We start from the raw sequence: 16,533 nt of genomic DNA, 5'->3' as shown, positions 1-16,533 counted from the left end.
GTCGGTTTTGGCCGTCTGAGTCTCGAGTCATGCGCAATGACTCGAGTCAATACCCAAATTTACTCAAGTTATTTTAAATTAACAAAAAAATTACTCAAGACAAGTCAACCATCCAAAAAATCGCGACTCCAGTCATTACAACCATGTTGAAAAGTTGAAGTACTCAGTTACGGACCACCTTTGGTCTCTAGCTACCAGTTGCCACCAATTTCCAACGAGATTTTTCAAAAAAATATATATATTCAGTAACGTAAATCGCAAATAAACGTATCGTAGACCGCGGCTATTTTTTCCTGCTCTTCGCGCTGCCTTTCGGCGACTTCCTCGGTTTCGGTGACACCGGCGTCTGCCCCTGTTCCAACATCTGAATCTTCTCGTTGATTATCTGGTCAGTATCGTGTAACTGCTTCTCCACGGTCTGTTGCATTTGCTTGATTTGTTCGGTCACCGCTTTTCGTACAACTATTTCCAGTTCAGAAGGTTGTTCGTGTGTTTCGTCCTGTTTTACAGCGTCTTGTTTCGGAGAATCAGTGGCTGCGCTACGTGGAGAGACTTGTTCTGATGCTTTTTCCGAAGCTACAATCATGTCATCTTGATCATCGTCGTCATCTAACTCTATAGGTTCAGGAGTAGGCACTCTTCCTTCGTAATTTATCGACAAATCAAGCCTTACTTTCGGCGTAAACGCGTATTTGTACAGTTTATAATGCCTGAAGTATGTATTGATCACGTGCGCCGTGATTTCTTCAAGCTGCGCAGCGTTAAATACTTCTATGCTCCACGGTGGACGGTGTACCGTGTGTAAAAGCATGAGCTCACGGAAATATTCAAAGCATTCCTCCATGTTACCGAAAGGCGTTGATGTAGCAGTATCATGCGTTTGTTTCACTACTGAAAACAATGCAGAAGTCTGATCTCTTTTGTATTTATGCAGTTTTGCAAATCTCAGAGTGTTTAGATACAAGTCCAGCAGTATTTCGCTCCTTGGCGACTCGTCGAATTTGAGAATAGAACGTAGCAGCTGACGTTTTCCGTTGGTCGTTATCTCCGCGTTCAGCTGGTCGACTTGGTGCACCGACAAGTCGGCCCATATGCTCAGCGCGGGCTTTTTGTTACCGGGGATGTTTAGAATTGGAGGCATGCTTTATCGTAATCCGCTATACTGTGTGGAAGTAAAAAGAGAATGTGAATTACAAATTACTGAAAATCTTCATGTAAAATTATTTACGAAAACCAGGGATAGGGGGGGATGGGGGAATTTGAGTATATTTTCAAGTTTGAGCAGCTGTCATTTTCATAAACAGTCTAATAAAAAGGTGGCTGGTTGATATTTGTTACATTGTATGGTTGAATTTTCGGTTGCAAATTAATTAAAGATTCAATTTGCTCGCAGTGGAAAAATATTGTGATTTTTTTTTTACAAATTCGTATACTCAATTTACCCCAATTTTGTGGGAAAATTGAGTATACTGTCTAAAGTGTACTTGAAGCAAGCCTTATCCCCACGTTATACCCAAATGACCCATTGTATGGGAAAACTGAGTATATTTACATGTTTTTAAAAAAGAAACTGGAACAAGATCTGTTATTGTTGCTTGAACAGAAACTTTTTTAGGAGGAACAGCAGAACGAAATAATCAGATGTCAAAGTTTCACTAAATGTTTGGATTCAAATTTGACAACCCCTCTTCTTTCTGAAATTGGTGCTTTCACTTTGAAAATTACTTCATTGAATGAAATGGAAAATATTCTCCACATGAAATTGATGTCATCAATGTTTCAGGGATAGGAAAATATGCAACCCGTTGGTTGATGCTATGTTCATACCAAACAAAAAAGTATGTTCGAATGTTTCACCGCCACCCATCATATTTTCCACCTGCCCCAGAAACTTTGTCTGTCTGTATTGTATAACGAGCCAACCCAACTCGTTGATATCCTTCCTCTTTCTGAACTGTTTCAAATTCCCCAAGTCCATCTCAGAACTGTACTTAAAGTGGCTACTTCCTCCTCATAATCGTCACTGACCACAACTTCATTGCTCTTGCGTTTTAGCTTTCATACATTCTCCTCATCTTACAGTCTGGTCATGCTTTCTTCTGATGTCAGCACCTCACCAGTTATGGCGTGATCAAGTGAACATGCCTTCTTTTGGCATTATGACTAGCTAAATAATTTCTTGATTCTCTTTTCATTATTTGTGAGACTACTGTGTAGTAATTGCCCGAGTCAAACTTTTCATCTAGTCACTTTCCTCGACTGATTCTTGCTCTCGTGGCTACAATTTTCTGTGTTGCTCTAATTAACTTTGTTATGAGTGCTTCATAGGGAATCCCAGACTCTATTATAACAGCTCTTTCCTGTCTTACTTTCTTTGATGGCATGATCGAATTCATGTGGTGCATATTTAGCGGTTCGCTTCTTCTTATAATACCTGAGCATGTCTGTTACTGTTTTAAATCTCTAATTGTGTAACAAAATCAGAATAACAAGATTCAAAAGAGTATCTACAACCTCTCTGATGACAGTGCAACAAAAAAAGTTCTCATTCAGTAGTATACTCAATTTAACCCACCCCTGGAGTATTTGGTTGTATTAAGTTTACAGGAATATCGAGTACCGGTAGCCTATATTAGAATATCTTGATATATCTAATAGTTGCAACAGCATTGTGAGGAAACCGACGCGCCGCCAATCACCTGATTGTTGATCTGCCAAAGACAATGTCGTGCACCAGGAGAATGAGTACCGGTAATTTCACAAGAACAGGCATCACATCAGCCTTAAAGACTACACTAAAGAGTTTGAACATCTATAAATACCCCAATCCAGCTAAGCGGGGACCAACAATATCTCTTAACCATATACTCCACAGGATGGGATGCAGTGATTCAGCACCATCCGGAAATGTTCCGAATCGAAAATCCATCAGAGACCAAGACAAAAGATACTGGAAATTTGGAACTATAAATGTCAGAACCATGAGAGAGGACGAGAAAGCATACGAAGTCGTCAAAGCAATAAGCGACGCAGGCCTAGACATCGTCGGTTTACAAGAAACCAAACGACTTGACAGCGGAGAAAAAGTTATTGAGGCGAATGGATGTAAATACAAATTTTACTGGCAAGGCCACAAATCCATTCGAAAACATGGCGTCGGCATATTAATTCGACAATGCAGCTTCATAAAGATTCGAGACGTAATTAACATATCACCCAGATTGATTGCGGCAAAACTTACCGTACACAACCTTGACATAAAATTTATTATCACCTATGCCCCGACGGAAGATAAAGCGTCATCAACCAAGGCCGATTTTTACAATAGTCTTTCCAAAGTCTGCCAAGCAGATGACGGTGAAAAGCATCGGAAAATTATTGTAATGGGAGATATGAATGCAACGACGAACCTATGCGAAACACACAGCTCATTCAATGGCAAGAATGGCATAATGAACTGCACATACAATGATAACGGTGATCGCCTGATCAACTTCTGCAGAGAGAAAGACCTATGCGTTTCTAGCACGTTCTATATACATCACGAACGGAAGAAAACAACATGGACTAGCCCAGATGGCAAAACGCGAAAAAAATTGGACTACATTCTTTGTGAGTCCTGGCTGAGACAATATATGACCGACTGCAGTGCAAAAAGATCTGTTCAAATAAATTCAGATCATACAATTCTAGTGGCAAAAATGAAAACACCATTTACTAGACAAGAACGTTTCAGACCACGGAAACTTAATAAAGAAAAAGAGAGCGGGGCCCCGGACCTCGGCTACCTAAATGATACCGACTACAAAAACAGGCTAATCGAAGATGTAGAACAATCTCTTTCAACTGACTGCCAGCAAAATGATGTGGACGCACTATACGAAAAGCTAACAGTATCGATGCAAATGTCCACGGAGAATATACTCCCGAAATATAATAAGGAAAAATTCGGAAACATATGGGAAAGTGATCAAGCACTGAACGATCTGCTACAGAAACTGAAAGACGTGGGACGGAACAATCCAGACTCTCAAAGTGCCATAACACTCCTCAGAAAGAAAATTAGAAAAAGGAAAAACTTTTTGATGAACAGGCACTGGAAAACTGAAGCAGAAAAAATAAATCTAAATGCGATAAACAGAGAGACCGCAACTCTGTTCAAAAACGCTAAAGCACACGGTTGTACTCTGGGTAAAGGCAATACCACAATTTCCTGCCAAGCCAGTAAACTGGCTGAATTCTTCAAAAACCATTTTGACGAACAAAGAAATGAGAAATCGGATGGGATGCCAAATGATCTGGAAAACATTCCAAATGCTTTAAAGTTGATGCGAGAAAATAGTTCCACTATCGATGAAGACCCACCAACACTCGAGGAAATTAAACGAACTATTGAAAAACTGAAGCATAAGAAATCCAGTTCAGACGTACCACCGGAGATTTTGAGAGCAATGGCGTCATCAAAATTGATCATGGATAAAATTACAGAATTGTTCCAAACAATATGGGAGATTGAAAAATTACCCCAATCATTCGGCCATAGCAAGCTAACTGCCATATGGAAAAACAAAGGAAGCAGAACCGATCCATCAACATATCGCGCTATTCAAGTTGGAAGTGTATTCTGTAAACTGTTAATACAAATAATCATATCAAGAATAGAGGAATGGTATAACCAGCAAATTCTCGAATTCCAATGTGGCTTTAGAAAAGGGAAGGGAACCACCGACTGTATATATGTCACGAAGCAGTCTCAAATCATTGCGGAAAAAACTGATATACAAACATATGCCTTGTTTGTCGATCTCTCCTCTGCGTTCGACCACGTCAACAGAACCTGGCTAATTCAGTCGCTACGAAATCGAATCGGTGAGGATAAGGGAACCAAAATCGTGAACTTACTTGCCTCTCTATATCGATCCACAACAACCGAACTGAAAAGCCACCCTAACCAAACTTTTTCCACAAAATCTGGAGTTCGACAGGGCGGTCCCGAGTCCCCTATCCTCTTCAATCTTTACATGGACTATGCCGTGAGGGTTTTCCTACACAGAGCGGAACTAACCGATATCGCTTTCAGCCAGTATCATTTTCGCACACCGGACTATGCACGAGAAAATAAAAGGGACAAAAACTACCAAGGAACAGCTGTCAACATGGGCTCAGGCTATGCGGACGATCTTGAATTCTTTTTCAAAGACCAATCTTCTCTCCAGGAAGGCCTGAAACTGCTATCAGAAGTTCTTACTGATTTCGGATTACAAATTAATGAGTCGAAAACAAAAACTATGATATTTAACCACAATGAAGAACTGACTTACCCGACTTCAATCTGCTCTCTGCATAATCATCATATTGAAAACGTAAAAACTTTCAAATACCTTGGATGTATTGTTCACTATAAGGAAACGAATGTGGGAATAACCGAAATCAACAACAGGATCAGCTCGGCTCATGCAGCTTTCCAATCCAATAAATACCTGCTTCGAAACTTCAGAATTTGGATTGGTACAAGAATAAAAATTTTAAATGCTTTTGTGAGAAGTCGACTCACATATGGCTGCAGCGTATGGTCCCTTTCAGAAAATCAAAGAAACGTCCTGGATGTCTGCTACAGACAATTTTTGCGAAAAATGATACATGGAGGCTACACTCGAAAGGGAACCGGCCACGCCTTCAAAATTAGTAATAAAAGTCTTCATAAAATCTGTCGCACTGAAGATCTCTCATCCTTTATTGATCACCAACAAGCTAAATTTCTTGCCCACATAATTCGGAAACCTAATGATAGTGTCGTGAAGTCGATAACCTTTGAAGATGAAAGGAGAACCAAGAAAGGAAGACCGTCTGCAACGCTGATGAACAATGTCCTTAATCGGAACGATACCGACATCAGGACATTTTCGAAAGCAGCACTTTCACGCGAAATTTAATTTATATTTGAAATCTTTATTGCTGTGTCCTTTTTCGATGGATATTTCCATCACCTCGGTGATGGTGCTCTTAGTCTGAATGCAGACAGAGCTAGACCTATATATATATATATAATTTATACTATACCCGAATCACCCCAAAAAAATATTCTTCAAATTAAAACTTACTCTTACCACCATTGACAAAATGCATTGCCATACCTTGTAGTATGATCAACTATCACAAACTTAAGCAATATTTGGATATGCAACAACCATTTTTATGCTGTCTGCAAAGAAGTTGAAAAGTGGCGTCAAAAATGAAAAAAAATTCACAAACTTTCAATTCCACGTGGAGGCTATAATCGGCCTTTGATAAAAATGGTTATTAGTCTTATCTAGAGCTTACATAGTGAGCTAATGAATAAATGCAGAACTGCCGAATTTAAAGCAGATATGTTGAGAAAGCAAAAGTTTTTGTCAAATGTACTCAAATTCCCCTACTTACTCAAGTTCCCCCACCCCCCCCCTATCTAGAACCCTGGAACTCTGTCCTTGACGAGAACAATCTTGACATGATTTTAAATAGCTGAATTATGTTACAGAACTTCAATATTGGTATTGAAAACCTCTTGGAGGTACAGAAATTGAATATGCAATTGAACTATATATTCATATTGAAATAAACCCGAATATATTAGGCTGACACTCGTCAGAGGGTAATCGTCAGCAACTAGTAGAGATGTCAAAAGAACATTTGCATATAAACAGGCGTACTAACAAATATGTCATTACCGGCATACAAAATTTGAAGTATTGAGCCGAACAGATGGCATAAGCTCAACGTAATCTTTTTAGATTATAGACGCAAAAAAATAGTACCTTTGATCGTTTGGTGCTTTGCGTAGCAAACAAAAGTAATAACAGTCGCCAAAATGTGTTTTTTTGTCTCTCTCCAAACTCTCGGAATGGCAAATGACATGACCCTCCCAGTCGGAACCCCACAGCTGTCTCATGTTACGTCTCGAGTATTATTATTTTGGTACTCTGGGTATGCCAGTATGCAGTCTGTAACCTACCCTCTCCTTGGCTTCCTTCACTATCTTATTTGTCACGTGTTTAGCAACGAAATATATGTTACAATAATATTAACACTGTGTACGTGGGTCAAATTGTTTTTCTCTGATCACAGCACATCACACTGTCAACAATGGAAGCCTTCCTTACCAGTGTTTTGTTTATTTAGTTTTATATAGTTGCTCCGCTACTCAACAGAGAGAAGAAATTGATTAATTATTATTATTAATACTGCCAAATATGCTTGGGTGACTCCGGCCTTGAAGACTTCGGTCATATCGGGTCTCCCAGTCTATACCACGTAATATATATATACTGGTAGTTAGGCTGCTTATGCAAATAAAAAAATTATGTCACTCTCGGATGTGAATGTTTGTAAACATTGCCTATACTGTATGGGCTAGTGCAGTGCTTTTCAACCTGTGTGACGGTTCGCACCGGTGCGAATGGAAAAAATTGCAGTGCGAATGACGAAGGTGGTGCGAATAGTGCGAATGAAAATCCGGATCGAGTGCGAATGAAAACCGTGATTGATTGTTAACTTTTCTGACGTGGAAAAATTCAAATGAACCTAATAGGAAGTTTAAGATCAGTGTAACTTTTGTAGTTACGATGCAATTGTAAAACTTAATACGACGCACCACTCATCGTAGCCCGCACAAGCCGTAGTGAATTAATATTCCCGCACTCTAATTATTACATAACCAAAAGCCTGGTTTGAAGCTGGTGTAGTGGTAGTATAGAGATCTCTACAATCTCTATATAGTGGCAGATATACAGTACATCAGCCCGTCTGAGCCCGGGACAGGCTGAAAAAATGACGTCAAATAGACTTTCTGCTTTCTTTCGCTAAACAATCATCATATTTCCGTAATAACTGTTCGATTTGCGCGAGGCACGAGGATAGTAGTAAATACCATCATTACAGACTCAAATTTGTAAATTACTGTAATGCAAATTTTTACCCCTTCAAGGGTTATTACAGTATGGACCGCAAAGGGTATAATTTTGGGTCTACACGGTGCCAGAGCTATCTGTTAATATGTATGTAATATTTATTAAATTTATTGCAAAAAATCCTGTGATCGTTTCTACATATCGTAGCCAATAAGCGAGACACGCATTAAATGTGGCTTTATCATAAGAATTCATGATAAGATTTGTCCGACTGTTTTTTCTGGAAAACATGGTCGAAGACCGTTGGGATGAACTAGTGTAGGGGTGTGCAACGAGCGAGTTCAGGCCTATTGGACTCATTCATTTCGAGGCCAATCCCTTCTGCGTCGGGCACATGACGACGTCAAGTTTTGGCGAACAAACCGCTTATAAATTGCGGTGCCAAAAACATAAGCGGCGACAAAACCTCGGTCTAAAAATTACCGATGTTGGATGGCCAAACCTTTCGAGACGGATTGGATATGTTCTGTTGTCTGCACAGAATAGTCCTGTTCTTGCAATCTGAGTAGATAGTAGTACAGCTGCGACTGGCAGAGGAATTTAATTTGCCCTATTTGGAAATCGCGTGCGTCAGACATGTTTTGTAGATATGTGTTGGGTAGAATTGTGGTGTGCGCGTTCTGTATGTCATACATGCCAGTAAAATCGTAGCATACAACTGTAATGTTAAAAATAAATTTCTTTTCATGGGTGAGTCTCTGATCGCGAGATGTCACAAAAATTCAGATTTTGGTGGTAGTCTGAAAGCTGCTTTACCGTTATTAAACTGTCATGAATTCCCAAGTTAGATTGAGCTAAAGAGTATAACCAACAGTATCGTGAGTTTATTTGCTCTTCTCATAAACTTGCGAGACAGAAGTTGAAGCAACGAATCATCAGATAGCGAGCTCTAATGTGCCTACTCTCATTTATCGTTTTGCTCCTTATCTTCCAAAGAAATAAAGAAAAAGCCTCAACACAATCATGTGAGGTTTTCACCCTTTCGACAGATTGGAGCCTTGCGGGACCTTTATGTCAGTTCTCAAATACGATTTCTGCCCGCAAGCAGTTTTCACTCGCGAAAAATACGCTGTATTTTGGATAGGATTGCAGAACAGATTTTAAGACCTGGCCAGTGGCCATCCAAGCACTAGTAGACGTTTTTGTACAAATTCCCAACAACATTGTTTGGCCGAGAAGGGTTTTAGTGAAATAATTAGAAGCAAAACGATCGAAAAAAATTGCCTTCCTATTGAGGCACTTGATAGCTTAAGCTACATAGTAGCCAATTTGTTGCATATCTGAACAAAATGTTGTTAAGTAGGCCTATCTTCATCTACTTTTAGTATAACAATTTTCGATTAGTTTGTGCGAATGAAACTTATTTTACAAAAAAAGTGCGAACGGAGCACAAAAAGGTTGAAAAGCACTGGGCTAGTGTATAGTATATATTTCATGGTTGACGAATAAAAGAATTCTCTCTTTCTCTGGTGAAATTTTCATTGTCTACTACCAATTGCGAGGTCTATATTGGGAAAAAATGTAAAATCTTTTTCGTAATGACAAGTTATCACGCTAAAAAATATGTGACTCTGCAATGATAACATCTACTGATGTATTACACTCTCGAACGGAGAAAGAAATAGCTTGTTTCACAAGCAAATATTTGGAATACTAGCCAAAACCCACTATTCTGATACAGATTATAACAACATTACAACATATGTAAGTTTATTAAGCTTTTGGCATCCTTCATTTCTACAAATCTGCCCACAGCTAAACAATGGTGACATCACTGACATGATACTAAATGGGATTTGTGCTACCGGTATTCATTATATATTGCAGTTTAGCCCTACCCCACCCTCACAATGTGTTATTAACCGATAATAGCGATAAAACTAATGACATTCCCAGAGTCAATGCCCCAGAATTAGCCAGAAACAACAAAAATATCGAGATCAATAAAAATTCATCCAACTTCGGGATAGGGTGAAGAGGAAAAAATGGTGCTGACCAGATGACCTAATGGTTAGTTACTTTATATAACCATTGTCCTAGCATCGTAAGGGTCAATCTACTTTGTGAATGCCGAGTGTGTCACAGCATGGGCTCGATTACCCCTCGGCGGTATATCTGGGCCCTGAAAAAGTTCTGATGAAAGCAGCACTCGCAATGAATGGACAGAGCGAGAAAGCGCCGCGGAATAGAGATTTACACCGACAGAAAGAACTGTGACATCGGACACCAGGCCGAGGTGGTTTCCAGATTTAAGAGACCGCAACTGGTCGTTCGGCATTCTCCTATCTGTTCATTACATAGCGTTGTGTCTTATCACATAGTAGCCTACATGTGTGTGTCTGGATTACATGAAAATATAATCTGTCGATTATTGATTATTTTTATTGACATCGTACCATCACTAATCAATCAGCAGAGGCGGTCAAAGTTATCAGCAAAGTTACACAATTAGGAATAGATGAAGCGACATGGAATTTTACTCAGGTTCGGCTGCACCAAACTTATACAAGTAGAATCTCCGGCGCTTCTTCGATACACGCCCCAGATCGAAACAGTGCTCCCCATGACACCAACATATGTTTCACATGAACACAATAAAATTTATAAACGTCAAAATAAATTGTTTTTTGTCTTTGTTGTGGAAGGGGGATATTATGGTTGGAGGAGGGGGGATCTTAGGACTTGGGAGGGTGGATTTTAGGGTCGAGTAGGGTTGGGAAAGGTGGATATTAGGGTTGGAGGAGAGGGGGATATAAGGGTTAGGGTTAGAGCTGTGTTAGGGTTAGGAAATCGGGATTTTGGGGTTGGAGGAGAGGGGGATATTAGGGTTGGGGAGGCGGGATATTAGGGTTAGCGGATGGGTTTAGAGTTAGGGTTAGAGCTGGGTTAGGGTTAAAGCTGTGTTAGGGTTAGGAAATAGGGATGTTGGGGAGGGGGGATATTAGGGTTAGGGGATTGGTTTAGAGCTATGGTTAGAGCTGGGTTGGGGCTAGAGCTGTGTTAGGGTAAGGGTAACCCAAGAATAGGTTTGGAGTGCGGGACACGATATTCCACACTCTCCCGACCATAATATCCCCAACCCGAATCTTGGGATACCTTAACACCAACTTTCACCCTAACCTACCTCCAACCCTAATAACTCCCTTCCCCCGGAATACCCTAACACAACCCTAATATCCACCTACTCCCAACCCTGATATGCCTAACCCACATCCAACCTTAATATCCGTCTCTCCACAGGCAAAAAACAATTTATTTTGACGTTTATAAATTTTGATCGTGTTCGTGGGAAACACTTGCTGGTTACATGTGAAACACTGTTTCGATCTGGGGCGTATATCGAAGAAGCGCCGAATCTCCTTGCTTCGAATACTAGCCTACTCAAGTGAAGTAGTTTTGGAAAAGTCACACATACACTCTAGCCTTGACGCTCAAAACCTTATAGCTTTTATATCCCAACAAAGCTGGGTAGCCTATGCAATGCGAAATCAAAGGAGCCAACATCAAAATTTAATTATTACACACTGCACTTAGGTATGCTCGGAGTTGATTTTTTCCTTCCTATCAACATAGCTGTGACATAGCCAACATGCATAGACTCTTATCCTAATGGTGAAGGTGCAGACGAAAATCTGTCTACCGTACTTGTTTTGAAACACAACAAAATTAGGGTCAAATGAAAATATAAGGACACAGTAAAACAGCAGTTGCAATTCACCGTTCAAAAGCTCACATCGGCGTAGACAATACTAGTAAGACACTGCCCACTATAACTTACACCAACAGTAGTACCGTAGGCTATTCTTCCAAGTCCTAGCCTAGCTTAATAAACTAAAATCCTATGTGAAAATGCTTCTGAATTATGTATTCTAGGCTAAGGTAGGTGTTTGCAGACTTGGAAAACTAGAAAATTTTCAGTTTTTCCAAATTATATTAAAATTGCTGAATCCGCGATAAGAAATACAAAAACATCATGTTCACTTCATATCAAAACAGAGTTCACTCTCATAGGCATGACGATTGACAGACAATGTCTGTACCCGGTGTTTGGCTCGTTTCTCACTATATACAGTTCTCCTGTAACATTTCAGGCAAATCAGAAATTAGATTAAATTAAAATTAGAGTATAGAAACATTTGGCAAATCGGATTAAAATAACGTGATTTCGCTTTAATTGGTCTGGATGTTTGGTCGAAAGACTGCTGTAAGTCGTTTCGGTTCCTTCCCATCTTTTCATTTTATCGCGATTTCGCTGTATTTTAAAATCATTAATAAAACTGAACTGAAGCTGGATGCGCTGAACTGGTCTATGAGGGTCGAGGAGCCAGGATTAACTGCCCGTGGGATTGAATTTTCTCTAAAAGGCCCTGAAATTGTGCCTAGATTGTATTTTTTTCTAAATAAACCTTTGAATCCCCAAAATAACGGGCCCGGCATTTTAAGATATTATCATGTTGAGGAGACCTGACAAAATTACCTGAGAGCTTCACAAGTATCCAAGGTGACAAACCGCCATCTCGCGGATTTCATAAACGCGCCCGTTGGAAGCCGAATTTCGCATCGTTTTTATATCTTCAAATATCAAATATGTTAAATTTCATTATTTTTCTCCATCTTTTCAAATAATTTCAAATCGAACAATCAGAATACTTCATCAAGTTTTTATGTTGGAAAATTAACGTGACGTCATCAAGCTTTCGTTACTTGACCTCTGCATGGGTGCGCTTCCCCGTCCTTGTTACGCATGAAGAATATTATGTGTAAATTGACAATATATGCAAAATATACTGTACCAATTCGTTCAAATAGACCATAAATCAATGATAAAGCGATTTTACGCCGAAAATGCTGCGTGCCAATTTCAAATTTTGAATTATTTGTGAAGTCACAGTTGGCGGATGAATACGCTGTCTCGTTGGGCAACAGTTGCCTCGAGACAGAACGCCATAGCCACCGTAGTCTTGGAGACAGTAACAAGGTAACCAATTTTTTCTATTTTATTCGTAGCAGAGTGGTAGTGTAGTGATTGCGTTGTTTGTTGTATGCATGATTTATAAACCATCATCATTTTTACCCTCGCACCTAGCCCCCTATACCTGGGTTTGCATTCAAATTATCGTGACGTGTATAGCAATATTTGCTCACTCGAATCGTTAGTCATCGTGATGCGACCATCGACAATTCTAGTTACGAATCTTACGATGCTTTTAGTAATGCAACTGCCTTTGCGGCCGATTGTTTATTGCAAAATAAAGAGAACATGGAGATCATACGTTAAGTCTGCCATCGTTTTGATAATTATAATTCAAAAGTATGCTGTAAGTGTGAAGTAATATTGATATAGGCAATTGGCCTTGATGATGAACTGCAGTGAATTGAAGTATACATCATTACATTATAATTCCAATAACTATAATATATTACCTCTGTTCATTTGATATACTATGGAAGATTTGATGAATATTGGATATTGATTTTCTTCAATATGAAATCGCAAATTGAACATAACTTTTCGCCTTGTATGATACCGCACTGATGACCATATAGTGCCGGCCTCAAAATTGACTACTATTACAGTGGCAATCGTAAACAAAAAACTTATGGATGTACATCTTTTACCTTCGATGTCACAACGTTAAACCTCTGATAAGTTTGATCTATAAGAGTAACGATACGTCGCGTGACATAATATGAATTTAATAGTTGTTTAAATGATTTTGCATGCATTCTATACATTGCAATTCACAGCTCAGCTGTTAGTGTCAAATAATTTTGAAACAGATTTGTTATAGGCTACATCAACAGACCAATGTAGATTTGAATCCAGGCTCATTGTGGGCATTAGTTTGACAACTATAAAATTTTGAGCTTTTGTAAATTAGATTATAACTAGAATTATTGCTACACAATTTCTTCCAAATTAGATTAGAATTAGATTGTAACTGGTATTTTGTTCTGATTAGTATAATTGGACAACTAGAATTATATATTTGTCCAAATCTGGTGGTGATGTCCATGAGGAACGCTTTGAAAGAATTCAGCAACTCAATTATTGTAATAATTTAAAACACCGGATTTAACCTTTTTATCATTGATATTCGTTGATGGGGAATTTGGGGATGTAAATTTAAATTATTCAGAAACAATACCCACCACTGACAACATCCTTAAATAATTGAATTTGCCTACTGATTATAGTGTAAATAATTTAAAACCTTAATAAGCGTTGAAATCATTACATTCAATTTCTCACCCCACCGTTTAAGCACTAATTGCCACATTTATCTTGTAGGATGTTCAAATATTTAATGCACTCGAGTATTTTATGGTAAATTATATAAAATATAGTAGGCCGTGACCGTTCGAACCGAAAGATGTCCCTAATATCACGATTTTTCATTCATCATGCATTTACGTGGTAAAAAACTTGACATATGAATACCCGGCACCCGCACCCAAGAACACTTCAAATTTCAAGTTCATATCAGATCGAGTGGCTTTTAAAATGTACATTGAGAGCGCTGCTCTAGTAGTAACTATTGATTTTTCACAAATTTGAACCTCCGTAACACGATTTCTGCCGAGTCTTACCACCCATGGGATGAGATGATGTTGTTCAAGGCTCTTTGATGTTGTAATCTTATTAATAGTATTAAAGTTCATCTCTCTGTAACTCTCCAATAATTTACATGTTCCTAAATATGCTGTAAGACTTTATAAATTTCTATTCACGGGTTGAATATGAGATTTCGGTCTCTGAAAGCAGCCGGTTCCCTTTCATCCCTATAAACTGAACACTCATCTTCAAAGTCCAATCAAATACAATCGTATTATCTGATTAAACTCCTATAAACAATGCTGTTTATTTGCACCTCCCTTGAAAAGCGTATACCTGTATTGTGGTCTGCCTCAAACGTCATCCCACATTAGATCAATCTGTGTTGGCTGTGTTCAGGTTAGAAAATTCATGTGTCAAAAGTTGCATCATCTACTTGGTAAGATACCATTCATCTTCAGATGAACACTTAATCACTGGTAACCTGGTATCTAAAATGGAAATGTCAAATCAACTAATATAGGCCCACTAATCCATATTGCTTGGATATCAGTACCAGTCACAATCACACATAAAAGTGTTACGATTTTGTATTGCATGTAAAAGTAAATGCACTGGAATAGGTGACTTGTCATGTCAGTACTGAACTTGGATATTGATTGACTACATTCATTGCAGTATAATTCATTTAACTCAAACACATACCGTGTGCCCCGCATTGATATTTATCGGCACAATAACAATCATATGATGAATGAAAACCAATTTGGCAAAGTATGGCGAAAAATGCAACGTTAAAAACTCTTGATTAAGGGGCACACGAAAAGTCTTCAAGCTAATAACTTATGCTGCGATGACTGTTGTCCTAAAAGCAATTTTAAAACACAAGTATATGAATATATATTGTAATCAAGTACGGTAGCCTATGCTAGGGAAAAAACTTGTTTGATTCGATAACTCAAAAACATTGATGGGAGCAGTTTTTTAGCAATTCTCCTATTCAATCATTGCATTCGAGAAAGCATTTGATGGAAACCTGTAGTAGTCTCTATTGCTGCTGGCGTAATTTTCGGTCGCTAGGGCTTTGGCATAGGCATACTTACTTCCAATGTTGCACTCGCAGAGATGTAAACACCAATCGCCTCACCTCTTCCTTTGAATCAGTTTAAGCAAACACATAATCATATCAAGCTTAAATCATGATCACTATGCCCATGCTTAATCTTGTAATTAGTGTTTCATTAAATAGGGTGCCCAGTAGGGCTGTTCAAAAATAACTTTTTTTTCCCGATTCAAGCCGGTCACCTCTTAAATCGTCAGGTTGCAGTAGAAAACCTTGCTCACCAAATTTCACTCGATTCCAACCAGTAAAGGCCTCTGCAGATCCAATTAAAATTTTTAATTTATTATGGAAAATAAAAAAAAAAATTTTCCAAATTTTTCTGCCAACCCCATGAAATTGTTGAGCTGTCTTCAAAGACGTTGCAAAACAAATTTGAGTCAATTCCGACCAGTAGAAGCGGAGTTATTGGAGTTTATAGTTGATATTTCTCGGATTATCCTTGATTGGTGGATAATCCGCGCTTTATCAACGAAAAACTCACATAACTCCGCTTCTACTGGTCGGAATTGACTCAAATTTGTTTTGCAACGTCTTTGAAGACAGCTCAACAATTTCATGGGGTTGGCAGTAAAATTGGGAATTTTTTTTTTTAATTTTCCATAATAAATTAAAAATTTTAATTGGATCTGCGGAGTCCTATACTTGTTAGAATCGAACCAAATTTGGTGTGCAGCGTTTTTTAGGGTAACCTGACAATTTAATCAGTGAATGGCTGGAATCCGAAGAAAAAAGTTATTTTTGAACAGCCCTAGACTGCCCAGTCAAAGGCATACACTAGCGAAAACATTAAATTATCATACTTTCAGCAAGACACGAATAATACGTGGTAATAACGGGTGCTGTTCCCTCATGTAAGAAGCGAAATTAGTTGCAATATACCACTGATGTGTGCATCTGTGCATGTACTT

The 16,533-nt window shown here is 38.7% G+C and overlaps 3 protein-coding genes across 6 annotated transcripts in view; 2 read left to right on the top strand and 1 right to left on the bottom strand.

The window, feature by feature from the left end:
- Window positions 1-220: 220 nt before the first annotated feature.
- LOC145435569 (cilia- and flagella-associated protein 119-like) lies at window positions 221-1,191 on the bottom strand. Its single transcript, XM_080312854.1, has one exon. It carries the CDS (start codon window positions 1,139-1,141, stop codon window positions 284-286), a length of 858 nt encoding a protein of 285 aa, XP_080168980.1. The 5' UTR covers window positions 1,142-1,191; the 3' UTR covers window positions 221-283.
- Window positions 1,192-2,876: 1,685 nt separating this feature from the next.
- Window positions 2,877-5,933, top strand: LOC145435484 (uncharacterized). Its single transcript, XM_080312763.1, has one exon. The coding sequence runs from the start codon at window positions 2,877-2,879 to the stop codon at window positions 5,931-5,933; it is 3,057 nt and encodes a 1,018-aa protein (XP_080168889.1).
- A 6,879-nt stretch (window positions 5,934-12,812) lies between these two features.
- LOC145435563 (transcription factor RFX3-like) overlaps window positions 12,813-16,533 on the top strand; it is a 39,594-nt gene continuing 35,873 nt past the window's right edge. For all 4 annotated transcript variants that reach the window (XM_080312841.1, XM_080312838.1, XM_080312837.1 and 1 more), the window contains exon 1: window positions 12,813-12,924. In XM_080312841.1, coding sequence (XP_080168967.1) covers window positions 12,845-12,924 — 80 coding nt within the window. In that variant the 5' untranslated portion in view covers window positions 12,813-12,844. The remainder of the gene's footprint in view (window positions 12,925-16,533) is intronic.

Source organism: Botryllus schlosseri, chromosome 3 (genome assembly GCF_051294905.1).
Source record: "Botryllus schlosseri isolate E-star chromosome 3, Bs_hap1, whole genome shotgun sequence".
Taxonomy (NCBI): Eukaryota; Metazoa; Chordata; class Ascidiacea; order Stolidobranchia; family Styelidae; genus Botryllus; species Botryllus schlosseri.
Note: the sequence above shows the minus strand (reverse complement) of the source record. Positions and strands in the feature narration are given on the sequence as shown.